Below are 22,741 nucleotides of genomic sequence, written 5' to 3' on the forward strand. Positions count from 1 at the left end.
TCACCATGGGGGGGGGGCAATTATATTTTTGCTCATTTAATTTTTTTCCATAATTTATTTGTAGTTTTCCCGAGACAAAAACGAACTCAGAGTCATCTGTTACACTTACAAGGCTCAGAAAGAAAAGACAAAGGGGTTGGAGTGGGGATGGGGGGGGGAAATAATGCCGGGGGGGGCGGGATGGAAAAAATGAGAGAAAAAGGGGGGGGGGAAGAGAAAAAGTTTTGGCAACGATCCACCAGCATTCAGGGACAGGGACAGCTCAGCTCCTCGACATACAGCGGTAGCGCCCGCGCACAGGGCATGCAGGAAAAATCATCGTCATTAACCAAAGTTAATTATCCCCCGGCCCTCCCACCCCCACCCCCCCCATAGCCAAAAACCAGCCCCCAGCAACACGCGGTTTGAGGGGGGGGGGGGAACCCCCGGGAGGGGGGAGATGGGGGGTGAGGGGGCGCGGGGTCCCCCCAGAGCGCAGTGGGGGGGGCGGGGCGAGGGGGACGCACCCCGTGTGCTCAGGGCGGGGGGGGCGGCAGCGCAGCCTGTGCCCCCTAAGAGACCCGTTCTCTTAGTCTAAAGTGCTTCCGATGCTGCCTCAGCGCTGGCCGGACCCCCCCGGGCCCCCCCAGCCCAGTTCCGTGGCACCTGCGTCCCCCCACCCGGCCAAAACCTGCAGCACCCACCTGCCTGCTGGGGGGACAAGGGGGTGCGGGGGGGGCACCATCCCAAATGCACCCCCGTGGCCCCGCAGGGATCAGCCTCAGCCCCCTGTGGGCATCAACCTTGGGGGCTTTTGGAGGGGGGGAATGGGACTGTCCCCCCGCATCTCGCACACCCCCCCCCCCCCCCCCCCACCTTGCTTACCCCCCATCTCACTCAGCCCCCCAAGGCCGGGCCCCCCCGGGAATTCAAAAATAAAGAGCTCTCTGTATGTACAGGGACAGCGAAGCCCAACGCACAACAGCCACCAGCGACAGCGAAACGCCACAAGCACAGCGGGGGGGGCACGGCGACCCCCCCGCCACCCCCCCAGGCAGAGACGGGCAGACGGGGGTGGGGGGGGGTGTCAGACCACGGGGTGTCCCCCCAGCCCCCCCTGCCTGTGGCCGAGCGGCCGGGTTGGTTTTTGGGTGTGTTTGGTTGGGGTTTGGTATTTTTTGCCTTTTTTTGTCGTTGTTATCGTCATTTTGGCTTTTTTTGTGTGTGTTTTTTTGTTGTTGTTGTTTTCTGCAAACACAGGCACTGGAAGGGGGGGGGAACGGAGCAATTTTGGGGTGGGGGGGGGACAGGCATGCGGACGCGCGTGCTTCGGCCTCTCCATCGCCGTCTCCGTCGCGCTGCAACGACAGCTCTGCCGCCACACCGGGGAGCGGGCAGTGAGCACAACGGGGGCTCCCCGGCCCCCCGAGCCCCCCGAGCCCCCCGAGCCCCCCTCACCTTCACTGCAGCGGGGCCACGGGCGCCCCCGAGCCGTGGAAGTGGACGTTCTGCCACTTGCCGTCGCGGCGGTGCCAGACGCGCGTCTCCTCCGACTGGCTGGTGCGCGGGCGGCCCTGGGCGTCCAGGTACTGGGTGAGGCGGATGTAGGCGATGCAGGCGGCCTCCTCCCCGATGACGTGGACGTGGGGGTTCAGGATGGTCGTGTGGATCGGCTTGTTGTTCTTGGAGAGCACTGCGGGGGGACGGGGGGTCAGTGGGCAGGGATGGTGGTGGGATGGATGGTCAAGTGGGTACCGGGGTGAGATGCTGAGAGAGGGATGCAGGGAGGGGGGTGGGATGGATGGGCAGGGACGGGCAGAGATGGTGTCAGGATGGAGGGGTGAGTGGGTACCGGGATGGGGTAAGGGATGCAGGGATAGATGGGCAGGATGTGCAGGCAGGGACGGGCAGAGATGGTGTCGGGATGGAGGGGTGAGCGGGTACCAGGATGGGGATGGGGATGGGGTGAGGGATGCAGGGATGGATGGGCAGGATGTGCAGGCAGAGACGGGCAGAGATGGTGTCGGGATGGAGGGGTGAGTGGGTACCGGGATGGGGTGAGGGATGCAGGGATGGATGGGCAGGATGTGCAGGCAGGGAGGGGTGGATGGGCAGGGAGGGGCAGAGATGGTGTCGGGATGGAGGGGTGAGCGGGTACCGGGATGGGGATGGGGTAAGGGATGCAGGGATGGATGGGCAGGATGTGCAGGCAGGGAGGGGTGGATGGGTAGGGACAGGCAGAGATGGTGTTGGGATGGAGGGTTGAGCGGGCACCGGGATGGGGTAAGGGATGCAGGGATGGATGGGCAGGATGTGCAGGCAGGGACGGGCAGAGATGGTGTCAGGATGGAGGGTACCAGGATGGGGATGGGGTGAGGGACGCAGGGATGGATGGGCAGGTGTGACATGCAGGAAGAGGCAGATACAGGCAGGGGATGTGGATGGGCAGGCAGGCAGCAGACAGGATGGACAAGCAGACAGACAGGAGGGACGGACAGGAATGGACGGGCGGGCGGGGGGATGCAGGGAGGGAGGGGTGCACGGACAGGCAGGAGAGCAGCAGCTGGGGACGGGCAGAGGCACAGGGGGGCAGGAAACGGGCAGGTGGGGGGACAGGGTGGGCAAATAGGAAGGGATGGGATGCGCGGATGACCGGACAGACAGGCAGGTAGGACAGAGGGACGGGCGGGATGGCGGAGTGTGCAGCGAAACAGGCAGGGCGTGCAGGAGGGGGCGAGGGGACAGGATGGGCTGGGCTGGGCGGGCAGGAGGGGTGAGGGGACAGGATGGGCTGGGCTGGGCGGGCAGGAGGGAGGTGGGGGGGCAGGATGGGCTGGGCTAGGCGGGCAGGAGGGGTGAGGGGACAGGATGGGCTGGGCTGGGCGGGCAGGAGGGGTGAGGGGACAGGATGGGCTGGGCTGGGCGGGCAGGAGGGGTGAGGGGACAGGATGGGCTGGGCTGGGCGGGCAGGAGGGAGGTGGGGGGGCAGGGTGGGCTGGGCTGGGCGGGCAGCACCCGCACTCACAGTTCTCAAAGTAGAAGCGGTGAAAGTCCATCCCCTCCACCAGGTTCCCCAGCGCCTCGGGCTCGAAGGACGTGAGTCCCGGGTCGCAGATCTTCCTGCGGGGGGTGGGTGAGCGGCGGCCACGCCCTCCCGGCCCCACCCAAACACACCCAACCACACCCAGCCCCACCCAACCACACCCAAACACACCCAACCACACCCAGCCCCACCCAGCCCCACCCAACCACACCCAACCACACCCAATCACACCCAGCCCCACCCAATCACACCCTGCCCCACCCAACCACACCCAGCCCCACCCAATCACACCCTGCCCCACCCAACCACACCCAGCCCCACCCAATCACACCCTGCCCCACCCAACCCCACCCAGCCCCACCGGCCCCACCCCACTCACGCGTAGGCCTCGAAGTCGCCATTGTTGACGGCCTCGATCAGCTGCTCCGTGATCTTGATGATCTCCTGCTTGCGGGCTGGGGGGACAGTGTCACCGCCCTGTCACCTCCTGTCACCGCCCTGTCCCCATCCCTGTGCTGGGGCCCCTGGGCGGGGGGGACAATGGCGGGGGGAGAGGGACAGACAGATGCCAAGGAGTGGGTGGGATATTTGGGACATGGGGACATGGAGAAGGGACACGTGGGGACGGACACAGGGACCGCGGGGACAGAAGGACTGTGGGGACAGGCAGCTCTGCCACACTGGTAGCAGTGTCCCCATGGCCCAGTGCCCTCCCAGTATGTCTCAGTGCATCCCAGTGTTACCCCTGCATGTCCCAGTATAGCCCAGTGCCATTCCAGTGCATCCTAATACATCCAGTTCCACGTCAGTGCATCCCAGTGACATCCCAGTGCCCTCCCAGTGCATCCCAGCTCTATCCCAGTACATCCCAGCACCCTCTTGGTGCATCCCAGCTCCAAACCACTGCATCACAGCTCCATCCCAGCGCATCCCAGTGCCATTCCAGTGCATCCCAGCTCCATCCCAGTGCTATCCCAGCTACATTCCAGTGCATCCCAGCTCCATCCCAGCAGCCTCCCAGTGCATCCCAGTGCCATTCCAATGCATCCCAGCAGCCTCCCAGTGCATCCCAGTAGCCTCCCAGTGCATCCCAGTGCATCCCAGCTCTATCCCAGTGCATCCCAGCTCTATCCCAGTGCATCCCAGCTCCCTCCCAGTGCATTCCAGCTCCATCCCAGTGCATCCCAGTGCCAGCCCCGCCGCGGCCCCGTCACCTTTGGTGTCTTCATCCTCGATGGTGGTGTTGGTGCTATCAGACGATTCCTGCCAGCGGGACAGCGCCGGGGCGGGGGGGACACACAAACAGAGTGGGTAAGAATCAGGCCCGAGGGGGTGGGGGGGACAGGGGGCTGAGCCCTGGGGGGGCTCAGCAGGATTCTTGGGGGGGGGGGGACAGACACCCCCCCACTGTCACCGCGTCCCGTGCGCGCTCCTGGTCCTCGCCAGCACGTCAGCCCCCCCGCCCGCGCCATGGCTGATGCTGGGGGGGAGGATGGAGGCGGAAAGGGAGGGGGCCTGAATGACCCCAGGGGGGCCCTGAGTGACCCCCGGGGGGAGCACGACCGCGGCGAGGGGGGAAGAGAGAAGCAGCGGTACCTTGGTGCCGTCCGCGGGGTTATGAATTACGGTAGTTTGAGGCTCCTACGGGAAAGAGACAGCGGGGGGGGGCGGGGGGGCGGGGGAAGCGAGAGCCCGGGGGGGTCACACAACGGATTTGGGGGGGGGACGACGGAGCGAGCGACACGTGGACGGGGGCGAAGAGAGACCCAGACCGGGTGTGGGGGGCACAGGGGGGGAGAGAAGCAGAGAGTCGTTAGTGCAGCGCCAGGTTAATGGTTTAATTAACAGAGAGACGGGGGGAGGGGGGGGGACGCAGCGGGGACCCCGGGACGGCCAGGAGGAGCCGGGCGGGTCATGGGGGCAGCACCGTGCCCAGTTCTGTACTGGTCATACTGGTCCAGCAGCCCTGTGCCTGGATCCGTACTGGCTGGTGCTGGTCGGGCATCCCTGTGCTCGGATCTGTACTGGTTGTACTGGCCGTACTGGTCAAGCATCCTTGTATCCCGTACTGGCTGTACTGGTCATACTGGTCCAGCATCCCCGTGCCTGGATCCGCACTGGCTGTACTGCTTGGGCATCCCTGTGCCTGGGTCTGTACTGGTTGTACTGGCCGTACTGGGCATGGGGCCCCGTGCCCGGATCCGCACTGGCTGTACTGGTCATACTGGTCCAGCATCCCCAGCCTGTATCCTGAACTGGTTGTACTGGTCAGGTCCCCCCCATCCTGCACCCCCGTGCCCGGCAGCGCCCCCTGTCCGTCCCCACACGTACCTCATGTCGGTGTCACCGCAGTGTGCACCTTGTCACCCCACGCTCACCCACCTCATTGTCCCCAAGGTGGGGGTGTCCTCAAGGTCACGTCCTGCATGCACCTCATTGTCCCCATGGTGGAGACGTCTCCATGATCACATCCTGCACCCACCTCATTGTCTCAATGGTGGGGGTGTCCCCATGGTGGGGATGTCCCCAAGGTCAGATCCTGCACCCATCTTATTGTCCCCATGGTGGGGGTGTCCCCAGGGTCACATCCTGCACCCACCTTATTGTCCCCATGGTGGGGGTGTCCCCAGGGTCACATCCTGCACCCACCTCATTGTCCCCATGGTGGGGGTGTCCCCAGGGTCACATCCTGCACCCACCTTATTGTCCCCATGGTGGGGGTGTCCCCAGGGTCACATCCTGCACCCACCTCATTGTCTCAATGGTGGGGGTGTTCCCAGGGTCACGTCCTGCATCCACCTCATTGTCTCAATGGTGGGGGTGTCCCCAAGGTCACATCCTGCACCCACCTCGTTGTCTCAATGGTGGGGGTGTCCCCAAGGTCACATCCTGCACCCACCTCATTGTCTCAATGGTGGGGGTGTCCCCAAGGTCACATCCTACACCCACCTCATTGTCTCAATGGTGGGGGTGTCCCCAAGGTCACATCCTGCACCCACCTCATTGTCCCAATGGTGGGGGTGTCCCCAAGGTCACATCCTGCACCCACCGCATTGTCCCCATGGCGGGGATGTCCCCATGGTTGTGTCCTGCACCCACCTCGCTGGTCACATCACCAGAGCCCCCGCGCACGTCTCCTGCACCCACCTTGTCCTCGGTAGGGGGGAGCACCCCCGTTCCCGTGTCCTTCACCCACCCTCCATCTCTGTCCCTGTGACACCCCCCGATCCCCAGTGACACCAGGGACTGTGGGACAGACAGACAGACGAGGCGGGGGGCGCATGGCGATGGATGGGATGGGCTGGTGGGATGGATCCGGACGCGGGGGGGACCCGGGGGGGGCACCTACCAGTGCAGTGGGCGGGAGCGTCCCCTTGGGGCTGGTGACACCGGCGCTGCCTTTGGTGCTGTTGGTCTGGGGCTGGGGGGGACAAAGTGGGGGGGTTCAGTGACATGGGGGGGTGTGGCCCCCCCCAAATGCCCCCCCCTCCCCCCCGGCCCCTCACCTTCACACCATCCGCCTTCTTGTTCAATAAGCTCTTAGCTGCTGCGGGGGGGGAGAGAGCGTCAGTCACTGTCCCCTCCCTTGGGGACAAGGGACACGTGTGTGTGTGTCCCCACCCTGACCCCCCCCCCCCGCCCCCCCCCCCCGGTCTCCCTCTGGGTGCCAGCAGCACCCGGCACCCCGGTGTTGGGGGGCACACCCTGGGAAGGGGGTGTCCCCATGCTGGGGGTGTCCCCATCCCAGGGATGTCCCCATCCTGGGGGGGGTGTCCCCCACCTTAGGGGTTTGTCCCCAACCCGAGGGGGACACACATGAGCTGGGGGGGGGTCCCCATCCTGGTGGCCCCCGCGGGGGGGGCCAGGGCTGGCTTACCTTGGAGAAATGCAGAGAGGAAAGCGAGAGAGAGAGGGGGGGGGCGAGAGAGAAACGGGGAGAAAAAGGAGGAAAAAGGGAAAAACATAAAGAAAAACAAACATAAAGAAGATGAGTTGAGTCCGGGGGGGGGCGGCCCCTGTGCCCCCCCGTGTCAGCCTGGAGGGGGACGAGGACGGGGGGGTGGGGAGCGTCTGCCCCTCCTATCATCATCTCTGGTGTGGGGGGTCGGGGACATGGGGGGCACAAGTGGCCGGGGGGGGCTGTGTCACCTCGAGCATCCTCGTCACTCTTCTGGGATTGAGGACCCCCCGTGGGCACCACGGGGTGGAGGGCGCTGTGTGGTGACAAGTTGGGTGGCACAGAGCAGCACCCAGTGTGGGGGGGACAGGGGACACCCCCATGTCCCCCCCCCGCCAGACCCACGTCCCCACGGGGTCCCTGGCAGGGTGTCCCCAAGGGTCCCGGTCCCTCCTCCGGAAGCAGGCGGGCGCTGGGGGGTTTAAACCAGAGCCGAATTGGGGGGGCCGGGGGTTGATCCCCGGTGGGGGGGGGCGGCTGTACCCCTGGGGGGGACACGGTTTAAAACCCGCCGAGTGTTGCGCGGCACCACGAACACCGGCTGCAGCGAGCAGAAGCCATGCGGGGGGACACGGGGGGGGACACGGGGGGACATGCGGCCAGCCTGCCCCCCCGCCATGCACCGGTGTCCCCCCCTGTGTGTGTGGTGGGGGGGAATTGCTGTGGGGGGGGAGCAGTGGGGGGGGAGCACCCAAAAATGATTCCACATCCCCCCCCACCCAAGCTCTACATTGCGGGGGTCCTGTGGGGGTGTCACCATGGGGTGTGTGTCCCCCCCAAGGACAAACACCCCAGCAGCCCCATGGGGATGGGTGGGGCGCCCTCAAATTATTATCCCCCCCTCAGCCAGGTCCTGATTACTGACCCAGGTGAGGTCCCTGGGGGTGTCACCATGGTGTGTGTGTCCCCCCCCCGGGACAAACACCCAGGCAGCCCCATGGGGATGGGGGGGGCACCCTAAAGTTGTTATTATCCCCCCCCGGCCAGTTTGTCATTGCTGACCCAGGCAGGGGGTCCTGGAGGTGTCATCATGGTGTGTGTCCCCCCCCAGGGACAAGCAAACAGCCCCACAGGAGCGGGGGGGACAAGTGCAAAAGACCCCCCAGGGGCAGCCTGGGGGGTGACAGCAGAGTGGGGACAGTGACATCTCATGGGGAGAAGTTGCAGGGGGACAATGCTGGGGGGCGGGGGACAATGCGGGGGGTTCATGCGTTGGGGGGGGGAGGGGGGCGGTGCCATGCCGGGGGGGGCCATGCGTGCGCTGCCATTTCCGAGGAGGGGACCCCGCAACCCGTCGGGGTGAGGAAGAGGATGGTGAGGACGGGCGGGGTGAAGGATTTGGGGGGGACACACAGAAACCAAGCGGGGCCAAGGGGGGGGGCCGGGGGGGGTCTACCTTGTTCCACCAGCCCCAGGGGGGCCCCGGCGGCGGCCGCCGAGATGGTCGGAGGCGCGGTGGTCTGCCGGCCCACTGCGCGCGGGCAGGGCGGGAGAGAGCAGAGAGAGGGAGCGGAGCTCCTGTTAGCGGGGGCGCGGGGGGCCGGGCTGCAGGACCCCCCGCTTCTCCACTGCCCCCCCAGATACACTCTCGGGGCGCCCGGCGCTGCGGCCTCGGGGCTGCGCCTGTCGGACCTGCGGGTGGTGCTGCTGTGCTGTGCCCCCCCCGCACCGTGTGTCGCCCCCGCCTCGCCAGACATGGGAGTTGGGGACACACACACACACACGGGACCGGGCACTACCTGCTGCTGCGTGCGTGGGGCGGGGGGGCCGGTCCTGCGCCCCCCCTTGGCTAAAACGGCCCCGTCCTCGCCGACAGGGAAAAAAATTGGGGGGGGGGGTTTAAAGTTGGGGGAGTGGGAGAAAGAGAGAAAGACAGCGACAGAGAGAGGGGGAGGGGACAGCGGCCTCGGTGGGGGCTGCGGGTGGGGGGGCTGTGGGCCCCCCTGGCCCCCCCCCGGCCAGCGGGGCCCCCCCCTTACCTGAGAAGTTCCTGGTGGCCAACATGGTGGTGAGGATGGCGCCCTGCAAGGGGGGGCAGGATCAGGCCCTGGGGGGGGTGAGGGGGGGCAGGATGGGGGGCAAGATGGGGGGAGCGGGAGGGAGCAGGATGGAGTCTGGTACATGGGGATGGGGGGGCAGGATGAGGGGGGCAGAATGGGGGCGTTGGGAGGGCAGGATTTGGAGCAGGGTGGGGACTGGTGCATGGAGATGGGGAGGGGGGGCAGGATGGGGGGGTTGGGGGGGCAAGATTTGGGGAAGGATGGAGTCTGGTACATGGGGATGGGGGGGAGGCAGGATGGGGTCTGGTACATGGGGCTGGGGAGGCGGGGCAGGATCAGGTCTGGTACTCAGTGGGGGGTGCTGTCCTGGGGGGACACACCGGGCAGGGTGGGGGCCACCCCCCCGCTTTAACCCCCCCCTCACCTTGAGCTTCCTCCGGGCGTTGAACTTTTTCAGACACTCGACCGTCTCCTGCCTGTGCATCATGGAGGCCACGGTGGAGCGTTGCTGGGGGGACAGGGGGGTCAGCGGTGGCCACCGGGCCATGGGGACACCCCGAGGGGACACTGGTTGGGGGGGGACACGGTACTTACGCAGACCCACGGGTGCTTGAGGGCTTCGTGGGCTGTGATGCGCTTGGCGGGGTTGATGGTCAGCATCTGGTTGATGAGGTTTTTCGCTTCGGGGGTCACTGTGTCCCACTCGGGCGAAGGGAACTGTGTTGGGGGGGGACACACAGGGGGGTGACACGTCCCCATGTGTCCTCAACCAGCTACTAGAGACACAGCCCAATCCAAAGCCCAGGCTCCACCTGGTGGTGATTAGCCAGAGTGGCCCTCAGTAGGTTTCAGAGTTAACAGGGCAGCTGGCTGCAGTGCAGGGGGGTGACATCTGGGGAGGGGGCAGCCCCACGGTGCCTGTGTCCCTCCACCTCCCCACATGTCCCCAGCCAGCAGAGACGTGGCCCAATGGTGTCCTGCCTAGTGGCCCTCAGTAGGTTCCAGAGTTAACGGGCCGGGTACTCACATCGTAGGCACCAGCCTTGATCTGTTGGTAGAGTTTGTGCTGGTCCTCGTCCCAGAAGGGCGGGTACCCAACCAGCAGGATGTACAGGATGACGCCTGGCGAGGGACAGCGGGGTCAGCGCCGGGGGGGACATGGGGACCCACGGCCTCCCTGGGGCTCCCCCAGCCCAGGGACAGCGGGGGGACACCAAGGGTGTCCAAGATGTCCCTAGGGTGGCCGGTCCCCACGTCATGGGGACAAAGTGGGACCAGGATGAAGGGGACAGGACCAGGATGGGGACAGGGTGGGACCAGGATGGGGACAGGGTGGGACCAGCATGGGGCTGGGGTGGGGATCAGGGAACTGGGATGCAGCCAGCCAGGGATCAGCAGGGATCAGGGAGGGATGAAGCAGGGATGGGGCAGGGATCTGGCAGGGATCTGGCAGGGATCCGGTAGGGATTGGTGGGGATCCGGTAGGGGTTGGGCAGGGATCAGCAGCGATCAGGCAGGATGGGCAGGGACTGGGACGGGATTGAGCAGGGATCGGGAAGGGGTCAGCAGGGATCAGTGGGAATCTGGTAGGGACCCTGTAGGGATCTGGGGGGATCAGGAGGGATCTCTTACCGCAGGCCCAGATGTCCACGGGTTTCCCATAGGCCTCCTTGCGCAGAACCTCGGGCGACAGGTACCCGGGCGTCCCCGCGAAGCCTGGACAGACACGGGTGAGACCGCGCGGGGACGGGGACGGGGATGGGGACAGGGACGGGGATGGGGATGGGGACAGGGATGGGGACGGGGATGGGGATGGGGATGGGGACAGGGACGGGGATGGGGACGGGGACGGGGATGGGGAGGGGGACGAGGATGAGGATGAGGATGGGGACGGGGAAATGGCAGGCACAGGGATGGGGACAGGGATGGGGACATGGAGGGGATGGGGACAGGGACGGGGATGAGGAAGAGGAATGGGGACAGGGACAGGGACACGGCGGGCACAGGGCAGGTGAGATGGGCACAGGGACACAGATGTGGCAGGAGGGGACACAGTGAGGACACCAGGCAGGGATGTGGTGGGTGTGGAACAGGGACACGGTGGGTGTGGAAGAGGGACAGGACGCAGTGGACGGGGACGCAGGGGACGGGGACGCAGGGGACGGAGACGCAGGGACGGGGACGCAGGGACGGGGACGCAGGGGACGGGGACGCAGGGACGGGGACGCAGGGACGGGGACACAGGGGACGGGGACGCAGGGACAGGGACACAGGGGACGGGGACACAGGGGATGGGGACGCAGGGACGGGGACGCAGGGACGGGGACGCAAGGACAGGGACGCAGGGACGGGGACGCAGGGACGGGGACGCAGGGACGGGGACGCAAGGACAGGGACGCAGGGACGGGGACGCAGGGACGGGGACGCAGGGACGGGGACACAGGGGATGGGGACGCAGGGACAGGGACGCAGGGACAGGGACGCAGGGACGGGGACGCAGGGACGGGGACGCAGGGACGGGGACGCAGTGCCACTCACCGAACCAGGCCTGCTGGTCCCCCTGCACCTCGATGGCCAGCCCGAAGTCCGCCAGCTTCACCGCAGCGCCCTTGCACTTGCTGGCCAGGAGCAGGTTCTCGGGCTGGGGGGGCAGGAGGGGACGGGGGGACGGGGACAGCGGGGGGGCAGGGACAGGGGGTGAGGACACAGCAGAGGACACGGGGGGGACAGAAGGGGCTTTGCAGCCGCCGTGGAGCGGGTCCTGCCCGGCCGCCAGCCCCGCTGCCCCCCAGCTGCAGCCCCCCCAGCACCCCCAGCCCCACATCCCCCTGGCTCGTGTCCCCCCCACTGCACCCCAGCACAGGGGGGTCACAGTGGACACCCCACTTGGCACAGGAGGGGGTTGTGACTGGGGTGGAGGGGTCACACACCCCCAGAAAGGGGAGGTGGCAGCTGGGGACCCCCCAGTGGCAGGGGGAGCTCAGTGACCCCCCCACGAGGCCCAGGGCCTTGGGGACCCACCAAACCAGGGCCACCCCCCAAAGCTGTGGGAACCCCGAGACCTGGGCGGGGGGGGGAACCCCCATTGCAGGGGATGGACAGAGGGACGTGGGGGGGACACACTCACCTTGAGGTCCCTGTGCACGACCCCCATTTGGTGACAGTGCAGCACGGCCTCCAGGATCTGCTGGATGCAGTGGCTGCAAATTGGGGAGGGAGGGGGGGGGTCAGGGGCACGCTGCCCCCCCCCCAAATATCCCACACCTGCCTGGGGACACCCCCCCAAACCGCCTCCTGTGCCCTTGGGGAGGCCCTGCAAAAACATCTCATACTGGGGGGGGGTAACTCAGCACCCAACCCCCCCCGTGTCCCTGCCTGGGGGGGTCACCCTTGGTGGGGGTCACCCTGGGCATGGAGCCATGGGGGTCACCCTAACGATGCTGCTGTGCCCCCCCCGCCCCACCATGGGGACACCCCCGGCCCTGCTGCCGCCCGGACGCCGGGGTCCCCCAGACAGGACTGACGGGGTGGGGGGGACGGAGGGGTGCGGGACGGCAGATGGAGACGAGACAAGAAAGAAAGAGGGAAGGAGCGGGGGGATGAGAGGCTGAAATGGGGGTGAAGTGGGGGGGCCCTGCCCGGCTGGGGGTGCTGGGGCATGAGGGGGGGGGACACACCTCCCTGCAAAGGGGGGGTGCAAAAAAAGGGATGGGGGGGGCAGAAAAAGGAGGAAGCCCCACAGCGGGGTCCCGGGAAGCGGGATGCTCCGGCGGCTGGGAGCAGCGCGGGGGGGGGACGCCGTGGCCCCCCCCGGCCCCCCCCGGTTATACTGACCTGCGGCTCCCTCTGCACAGGGGCAAAGTGATGGGTGGGAGAAACGCGTGCGCATAGCTCATGGACACAGTGACTGCAAAACAAAACGGGGGGCGGGGAATGGGGGGCGGGGGCGGAAAGGGGGGGCAGGATGGGGGGCAAGGGCAGAGGGGACGGGGTAAAGGGGTGGGGCAGGATGGGGGGCAGGGGGTGGGAAGGGGGGAGCAGGGTGGGGATAAAGGGGCGGGGGGGCAGGATGGGGATAAGGGGGGGAAGGATGAGGGGGCAGAGAGGGATACGGGGGGGCAGGATGGGGACAAAAGGGTGGGGGAGCAGGATGGGGAGGCAGGATGAGTATAATGGGGGGGCAGGATGGGGAGAGGGGCGTGGGAAAGGGGGAGTCAGGATGTGGGGCAAGGAGGGATAAGGGGGGCAGGATGGGGATGAAGGGGGGGGCAGGATGGTGGGAATGGGATGGGGGGGCAGGATGGGGAGCAGGAGGGTGGGGGGATACAGGGGTGGGGGGGCAGGTTTGGGGGGCAGGAGGTAAAACACAGGGAAGGGGTTTGCCGGGGTGGGGGGGCGGGCAGCGAGCAGAGGGGACAGCGGTGGGACAGACGGACACACAGCCGGACACACGGACACGCACAGAGCCCGAGCGACGCGTGATGGGAGACGGGGGGGGGACGGGATGGGGGGGAAAGACGGAGGGGGGGGCGGGAGATGGGGGGGAACGGGGACAGGAGATGGGGGGGAACGAGAGAGGGGGAGAAACAATGTTGTGACAGCCCAGAGACCACGGGGACGGGGACACGGCGGCACGCAGGGCGGGGGGGCCCTCGCCACCAGCCCCCCCAGCACGTGTGACGGGAGCGCCGGGCCTCAGCGGGGTGGGCGGGGGGACCCCATTGAGCACCCGGCAGCAGGATGGAGCTGGCGGGGGGTGATTTGGGGGGGCACCCCCCCACCCACTGGGTGCCCCCCTGCCTGCCTTGCGGGAGCTGCCCCATCCCTACAGCCCCGGGGGGCACAGGGGGGGGTTGGGGGGTGTCCAGGGGGGTTTTGGGGGGCGCGGGGGCTCACCTGGCATCGGCCTCGCTGTAGTACTCCCGCGCCACGATGTCCTCGAACAGCTCGCCCCCGGTCACCCTGCAACGCAGCGGCCACCGCGTCACCCTGGGGGGACGAGACACCCCCCCGGGACACCCTGACCCCCCCCGGACCCCAACCCAGCCACACTCACAGGTCGAAGACGAGGTAATGGAACCCCTCCTCTGAGATGCTGTCGTGGAGCCGCACTGCGGGGACAGCACAGGGACAGCACGGGGACAGGACGGGGACAGGACGGGGACGGGACGGGGACAGGACGGGGACAGCACAGGGACAGCACGGGGACAGGACGGGGACAGGACGGGGACAGCACAGGGACAGCACGGGGACAGGACGGGGACAGGACGGGGACGGGACGCGGACAGGACGGGGACGGGACAGGGACAGCTCAGCCTTGGCCCCAGGAGCCCACAGCCCCTGTGCAGCCACCACGAGTGACACAGCGTGTCTGTCACCCGCAGCCCCCACACCTGCGCCTGGGGGGCAGCACCCAGAGTGTCCCTGGGGAGGGACACCCAGCAGGACCCCAAGGGTGGGAACCCAAATATCCCCAGGGTGACAACCAGCGTGTCCCTGGGGAGAGAATACCCAGCAGGACCCCAAGGGTGGGCCACGCCCATGGTGGCACCCAGCGTGTCCCCAGGGTGGCACCCAGCAGGACCCCAGGGCTGTGACCCCCCATGTGTCCAGGTGGCCCCCAGCGTGTCCCGGTGTCCCCGCGGTGCCGAGTCCCGGTGCCGCTCACCGATGTTCGAGTGCTTCAGCAGCCGGCAGATCCGCGCCTCCCGCTCCAGCTTCTGGTGGTCTGGGGACACAGGGTCAGCCGGGGCGCCCCCATGTCCCCCCCGACACACCCCGGCCCCACACACCCCAAAGCGGGTCACCTGTCCCTGTCACCTGTCCAGCCCCATCCCCATTCCTGTGTCTGTCCCTGTCCCCATCCCTGTTCCTGTCACTGTCCCCATCCCAGTTCCTGTCAGTCATCCTTCTAGGTCCCCATCCCTGTTCTTGTCCCCGTCCCCATCCCTGTGTCCATCCCTATCCCCATCCCAGTTCCTGTCACCCTTCTGTGTCCTCATCCCTGTTCCTGTCACTGTCCCCATCCCAGTTCCTGTCACCCGTCACCCTTCTGTGTCCCCATCCCAGTTCCTGTCCCTGTCCCCATCCCTGTGTCCATCCCTGTCCCCATTCCTGTCCCCATCCCAGTTCTTGTCACCCTTCTGTGTCCCCATCCCTGGCTGAGGGCCCCACAGCTGTCCGGCTGTGCTGAGGGTGGTGCGGGTGTGCAGGGGTGTGTGTTTGGAGCTGTGCAGTTGTGCGTGTTGGGGTGTGTGTGAGCGTATGCGGCTGTACCTGCGGGTGTGCACATGTGTGCAGGTGTGGCTGGATGTGGGGTTGGCTGTGCACGTGTTGGGGCTGGAACCTGCGCCTATCCTTGTGCACGTGTGTGCAAGTGTGTGGCTGTACTCCTGTGCGGCTGTACCTGCGTGCACCTGTACATATGTACATGTTTGTACCCATATGTGTGGCTGTACATCCATGTGCTGTACCTGTGGGTGCGTGGCCACACCTGTGTGTGCGGCTGTACCTGTGCATGTGTGTGTGTGTGGCTGTACCTGTGTTTGCCACTGTCCAAGCGTGCGGCTGTACCTCCATGTGTGGCTGTACCTGAGTGTGCGTGTGTACCGGGGTGTGCAGCTGTGCCACGTGCATGGCTGTACCTGTGTGTGCCGCTGTCCCCGTGTGTGGCTGTATCGGGGTGTGCAGCTGTACCTGAGTGTGGTTGTACATCTGTACCTGTTGTTGCCGCTGTATGAGTGTGTGGCTCTACCTGTGTGCAGCTGTACCCGTGTGCGGCTGTACCCGTGTGTGGCTGTACCTATACACAGGCTGTGCCCAGCCCCGCTGTGCCACAGGCGGCCTTGGGGGGTGTCTGGGCGGAGACAGGCAGGGACAGACACATTGATGGGGTGTGCACAAACTAACGTGCATGTGTACGCACACGTGTGCCGCAGTGATCACACACATTCATGAACAGTCCACTGCTCGTGTGCGCACACACCCTCAAGTACACATCATATACCTGTGCGCACACAGGCACTCACACTGTCACACACACCCTGTGCACACGGTTACACACACAGGCTGTTCACACCTGCACACACTCTTACACATCTGTGCGCGCACACACATGCACACCTGCACACACAGTGTCACACACCCCGTGCACACACCGTCACACACACCTGTGTGCACACATGCTGTTCACACCTGCACACTCTTACACGTGTGCATGCACACTGTTACACAAACACAACCCCTGTGCGCACACAGTCACACACACACTGCTCACACCTGTGCGCACACGCATTTGCACACGCACACACATTCACACACTGATACACATGTGTGCACACACACACTGTTGTGCACACACAGCGCACACCTGTGGGCACACACTGTTACACACACACACAGTTACACATGCACATGCAGCTCACACCTGCACGCACACCCCTGTGCACACACACCCCTGTACACACACACCTGCACATCTCACACCTGCACACACACACTGTTACACACACAATGTTACACACGCTGTTACACACATACAATGTTACACACACACACTCACACACAGTTACATACACTGTTACACACCCCGTTACACACACACACACTGTTACACACACAGTTACACACACTGTTACACGTACTAGTTACACACACACTCTGTTACACACACAGAGTTACACACACAGTTACACACACACACAGTTACACACACTGTTACACGTACTAGTTACACACACAGTTACACACTCTGTTACACACACACAGTCACACACACTGTCGCACACATGCAGTTACACACACACACACTGTCGCACACACAGTTACACACACACTGTTGCACACACACACACTGTTGCACACACACACAGTCACACACACACACACAGTCACACACACTGTCGCACACACAGTTACACACACACAGTCACACACGCACACACACAGTCACACACGCACACACAGTCACACACACACAGTCACACACACACACAGTCACACACACTGTCGCACACACAGTTACACACACACAGTCACACACGCACACACACAGTCACACACGCACACACAGTCACACACACACAGTCACACACACACAGTCACACACACACACACACAGTCACACACACACACACAGTCACACACAGTCACACACACACAGTCACACACACACACACAGTCACACACGCACACACACAGTCACACACACACAGTCACACACACACAGTCACACAGTCACACACACACAGTCACACACACACAGTCACACACACACAGTCACACACACACACACAGTCACACACGCACACACACAGTCACACACACACAGTCACACACACACAGTCACACACACACAGTCACACACACACAGTCACACACACACAGTCACACAGTCACACACACACAGTCACACACACACACACACAGTCACACACACACAGTCACACACACACAGTCACACACACACACGCAGCTGCTGACACTCGTGTCCCCGGGGGACACCGCGGGGGCTGTTCTGCCCCACGGGGCCGCTCGGGGCTGGGGGGAACATCAGCACCGTGGCACAGGGCTCTGGGGGGGCCAAGGCAGACCCACCCCCACCCAGCTGCCCCCACGCGTGTCACGGGTGTCACAGGTGCCACAGGTGTCCCTGTCCCCGGGGTCACCCCCGTGGGGGCTGGGGGCTCCTACCTCTGGCCGAGAGCTTTTTGGTGTTGATGATCTTGGCCGCGTACTCATGGCCGGTGCAGAGCTTGACGCAGCGCCGGACCACCGAGAAAGCGCCCCTGGGGGGGACACGGGCTCAGCGCCCCCCCGGTGCCCCCCCCGCCCCGGGCTCCCACCCGTGACTCAGCACCCCCACGCTGCGCCCGCCGTGACTCAGCACCGGGGGGTGAACCCCGACACCGGGGGGGCCCCAACGCCGCTCGGCCCCGCCCGGCCATGGATGGGGGTGCTGGGGGGGATGGGCTGGGGGGGGTCTCAGTGGGGTGGGGGACGCCGGGCCCGGCATCGCGGGGGGGTCGCGGGAAGGATGTGGCACCGGCAGCCCGTTGCCATGGGGACGGCGGGTGGCCCGGATGGCGGCGGTGGCCATGGTGGCGGCGGTGGCGGCTGTGGTCGCGGTGGCGATGGTGACAGTGGCCGCGGGCACGGGCGGCACAGCGAGCCAGTGGCGACAGGGACAGCGGTGGGGACAGGGACGGGGACAGGACAACGTGGCCGTGCCCCATGGGCAGAGCCACCCCCTCCAAGTGCCACCACCTCCTGTCCCCCTCCAAGGACCAACGTCCCTGCCCGTCCCCTGCCCGTCCCCTGCCCGCCAGGGTCCCCAGGGCCAGCGGCCGTCCCCGCTGTGCTCACCCGCGGACACGGCTCCCCTGAGTCAGGCTGGGGACACGGCAGCACCCCGGCCCCCCCACAGCAGGTATCCCACAGGGGACACGTGTGCAATGGGACAACTGGGGACACGCTGTCCCCTGACCCAGCACCGGGTCCCCACATCTCGGGACACTGAGAGCCCTGTGCTGGCTGGGACGGGGGGGACGCTGCCACCACTGGGGGACAAGGGGGACCCCCCCGGGGCCTGGCACCCCCGTCCCCTCCCCAGGGACAGGGGGACACGGTGAGTGGCAGCTCCTGGGGGAGGGACGACTGTCAGGGACCCCCCAGCCGTGCCTCAGTTTCCCCAGCAGCCGGGGACAGATGTCCCCGGTGATCCCGGTGTGGATGAGGGGACACACACGGTGATGGGGACACGGAGGGATGGGGGCGGGGGGAACCACGTTGCCATGGCAACCGAGACGGGCTGGATTTTGGGGAAGGTGAGGAAATCGCCCCCGATGGCACCACGTCCCCCGCCCCGGTACCCCCAAAGGAACCATCCCCCCCTATAAAATGTCACCCCGCTATGGGGGGGTCCTTGGGGGGAAATGAGCCCCCCCCCAAACCAAGCTCCTCCTCAGCTCCCCCCAAAACCCTCCTCGGGGGGGGCCATGGATGTGGGGGCTCTGGGGGGACAGAAGGATGTGGCGGGGGACAGAGGGTCCTCAGGGACCGGGGGGGTCCAGAAGGGCTGGGGTCTATAAGGAGCAGCATTGGGGGGCGAGTAAATTTGGGGAGTTATATAAGGCCCAGAGGGGTCTAATGGGGGCTGGGGGGGCACGGAGGATGAGGAGGGTCTATAAGGATGAGAGGGGACATATGGATGGGGGAGTCTGTAGAGATGGGGGGTCTATAGAGATGGGGGGACAGGCTGGGGAGATTGGGGGATCCATGGGGTGAGGGGGCTGGAGGATGGTGGGTCTATAAGGAGCAAGTGCCTATAGGGACCCAAGGACGGGCTGGAGGAAGAGGGGGGTCTATAGGGGCTGGGGGGCTATAAGGATTTTTGGGGGGGTGTCTGTGAGGATTGAGGGGATCTGGGGGGGCTATAAGGGCTGCGGGGGGGTCTGGAGGGATGCGGAGTCTATAAGGGCCAGGGGATCTGAAGAGACGGGGGGAGGTCTGTGAGGATGGGGGGCCACAGGAGGGAGGGGGGGCTATAAGGACTGGGGGGTCTATAGGGATGGGTGATGGGGGGATGTGGAGGGACTGGGGGGGTCTGGGCTGAGCTTGGCTTAGGGAAGGATGTGAGGGGGTGTCAGGAAAGATCGGGGGGTCCATCAGGATGGGGGGTCCCTGGGGAACAAGGGGCTGCAGGGGCTGGGGTGTCGATGGGGACGGGACCCAAAGGAACTGGGGGGCCCGGGGGGGCTGTAAGGCCCGGGGTCCCCGCGGCCGGGCGGGGGGGGCAGGAGCACACCGGGCGGGGGGGGCAGGGCCAGTACCGGGGGAGGGCAGCACGGGGGGGGCGGCTGGGCCGGTCCCGGGGGGTGGGGGGGGGCCGGTCTCGGGGGGGAGGGGGAGCGGGGGGGGGGATGCGTCACGTCTGCACCGAGCGGCGGCCGGAGCCCCGGGCAGCGCCCCCGCCCCCCCCGCTCCGGTGCCCGGTGCCCGGTACCGGCGGCCACTTACTTGCCGATCTCCTCGTAGAGCTGGTACTCGTCGGTGAAGCGGGTGCAGGGCACGGTGGTGGCCATGCTGCCGCCGCGCCGCAATGAGCCGCCCCGGCACCGGCTCCGCTCCGGCTCCGGCTCCGCCTGGCGCGGGGGGGCGGGAGGAGGCGCTGCCGGGGCCGGGGGAGGCACCAGCCCGGGCCGCCCACCGCCCCCAACCCGCCCCCGGATGGGATCCCCCCTCCCCCCTCCCCCGAGCTGCCCCCGCGCTGGGGACCCCCCGCGCTCGCCCCCGCTCGCCGGACCCCGCGGGGATCCCCGCGTGCCCAGCCCCAGTGTCCCCAAGGGCCCCAGAACCAGACACCCCCTTTATCCCCAGTTCCCCCCGAGCTGGGGGGCACCTACTCCCCCCGAATCCCCCGTCTTACCCCCAAAATATCCCCATATCCAGCCCCTCCCAGAGATGCCACATTCCCCCAAAAGGACCCCAAAAGTGCCCCCCCCGATCCGCCTCCCCCCCCGCAAGACCCCGGTATCCAGACACCCCGTCGAGGACCCCACATCCGCCTCCTCACCCCGCCCCGAGAACACCCCCCTATGCCACCCCAGTACGGAGCCCCCCACAATGTCACCCCAAACAACCCCTAAAGGCTCCGACCCCCCCCAAGCAAAACGCCCAGGAGGGGTGTGGGGGGGCAAAGGGCACCTTGAAGCCCCCCAGTACCAGAGGCTTGCTGGGTGTGGGCTGCTTTCATTGGGCGGGGGGCGGTTTTATTTAGGGACATGCACACATGAGGCTGCCCTGAAGGCCACCAGGGCCTGGCTGGGGGACACCGGGGTCTTTCCCCCCCCAGCATGGGGACACGTCACCCGTGGGGTGGGGGTTCGTGGGGGGGTGGGTGCCCCCACCCCGGGGTGCGGGTGGGCGGCTGGCGGCTGGCGCTGCCGTTGCCATGGGGACCGTGGGCGGCCGTGGGGGGGGCACCGCGCCGAGCCCGCTGCTATTTGTGCATCCACGGAGAAATTTCGGCACCCGGCGCGGGGGGAGACGGCGGGGGGGGGAACAGCGGGGTGAGACCCCGACGTCGGCACCCCCAAAACTGCCACGCACCTGGGGCCCACCCCACCAAACCCACCCCCCCAGGATCCCATAGCCACCCCTCAATGGACCCCAAAATCCAACCCCCCCTGGATCCCACATGCACCACAAAATCCAGCCCCCCCGGGGACCTGATATCCACCCCCCTCAATGGATCCCAAAATCGAGCCCCCCCCGCTTGGGAACCCCATATCTCCCCCCACAAAGGACCCAAAAATCCAGCCTCCCCCTGGGGAGCCCATATCCACCCCCATGGACCCCAGAATCCACCCCCCGCCACCACACAGGCGGGGTGGGGGACACAAGGGCCACCCACAGATGTCCCCAGATGTCCCTGTCCCCAATTCGAGCAGGGTGGTGGTGTCAGGGGGGTCACGACACACGTGTGTCCCCCCCCCAGATGGTGGCACCAAATCACTCGCAGCCCCCACCCTCCAGAAACGTGTTTATTGCAAACCAAGGGGAAGGGGGGGACGGGGAAGGTGACAGCTGGGGACCCCCACCCCGTGCACCCCAGTGGGAAACTGGGCCTGGGGGGCCTCCGTGTCCTCCCTCCCAGACCCCAAAGTGCTGTGTAAGGGAAACCCAGATGTTTTGGGTACGGGGGGGCTGGCGGCCGTGCCGGGGATCCCCAGCCCATGGTGTTGTGACAGCCCCGTCAGTCCCCAGAGGAAACGGGGAGCAAACCTCGGGGGCTCCTGCCCACCCCGACCCCCCCGGCGATGGGGTGAACTGGGAGAACCCCCCCACGGTGCTGGATGGGGGCCTGGGGAATTTGGGGGTGCGCGGCAGGCAGGGCACAACATCCCTCCCATGGCCCCCCATCCTCACAGCATCACCCAAAGCTGCCCTGTGCTGGGGCGGGATCCGCACCCCAAATCCCCCCAAAAATAAACAGCCTGGGATCCGCACCCCAGAAACCCCCACAAATCACCATCCTGAGGCACCGCAAACGATGGTCGTGTCACCCAACGCGCGCGGCTGTTCCAGCCGAGCAGGAGCAGGGTCCCCGGGTTGCCGTGGTGATGGGACGGCAGAGCTGCATTGGGCAGGTGCACCGCTGGCACCGCGGTGACACGGCGCTGACACGGCGCTGACACGGCGCTGACACGGCGCTGACACGGCGCTGGCCGCGGGTGGCAGGCGCTGGGGGGTCCCGGGTGGGTTTCTCCTCTCCCCGCTTTGATTTTCGTGGGTTTTTTTACATTTTTGGCTGGTTTATTGTTATTTGGGCCGCTGTCAGAACTGGACGGCGCCCGGGGAGATGTTGAACATGGAGGGGTCGAACTTCTGGCCGCGGAAAGGGGAGCCCTCGGTGTCCCAGCCCTTCTTCAGCATCTCGTGCACCTTCTGCAAAACGAGGTTCCCCGTGGGGTCTGGGTTCACCCCAAACCTTCGCTCGTGTTCCCCGCCCTTCCCAACAGGCATGGGAGGGGGCTGCGGTACCAAGGTGACCCCCAGGTGACACGCCTGAGGGACCTGGACAAGCTGGAGAAGCGGGACTGTGTGAACATCAGGAGGTTCACCAGGGCCAAGCGCAAGGTCCTGCACCTGCATCAGGGCAACCCCGGTACCAATCCAGGCTGGGGATGCAGGGAGGGAACAGCCCTGTGGAGAAGGACTTGGGGACACTGGAGGGGACAGAAATTGTTGTCCTGAGGGTGG

General features: G+C 66.1%; 2 protein-coding genes across 2 annotated transcripts in view; both read right to left on the reverse strand.

Moving 5' to 3' along the window:
* Nucleotides 1-1,292: 1,292 nt before the first annotated feature.
* Nucleotides 1,293-20,061, reverse strand: CAMK2B (calcium/calmodulin dependent protein kinase II beta; the record flags this gene model as incomplete). Its single annotated transcript, XM_080360367.1, has 21 exons — nt 1,293-1,351; nt 1,438-1,672; nt 3,005-3,099; nt 3,402-3,477; nt 4,237-4,285; nt 4,619-4,663; nt 6,372-6,443; nt 6,529-6,569; nt 8,377-8,451; nt 8,960-9,002; nt 9,405-9,488; nt 9,575-9,697; nt 10,008-10,102; nt 10,613-10,696; nt 11,519-11,621; nt 12,108-12,180; nt 13,877-13,942; nt 14,037-14,091; nt 14,649-14,708; nt 17,672-17,766; nt 19,997-20,061. 20 exons carry the CDS (start codon nt 20,059-20,061, stop codon nt 1,440-1,442), a joined length of 1,632 nt encoding a protein of 543 aa, XP_080216493.1. The 3' UTR covers nt 1,293-1,351; nt 1,438-1,439.
* A 1,486-nt stretch (nt 20,062-21,547) lies between these two features.
* The window catches only part of NUDCD3 (NudC domain containing 3), a 28,668-nt gene continuing 27,474 nt past the window's right edge, over nt 21,548-22,741 (reverse strand). Inside the window, exon 6 of the mRNA XM_080360187.1 lies at nt 21,548-22,426. Within this exon, the coding sequence (XP_080216313.1) occupies nt 22,316-22,426 (111 nt within the window). The 3' untranslated portion in view covers nt 21,548-22,315. The remainder of the gene's footprint in view (nt 22,427-22,741) is intronic.

Source organism: Nesoenas mayeri, assembly GCF_963082525.1.
Source record: "Nesoenas mayeri genome assembly, chromosome: 27".
NCBI classification, from domain to species: Eukaryota; Metazoa; Chordata; class Aves; order Columbiformes; family Columbidae; genus Nesoenas; species Nesoenas mayeri.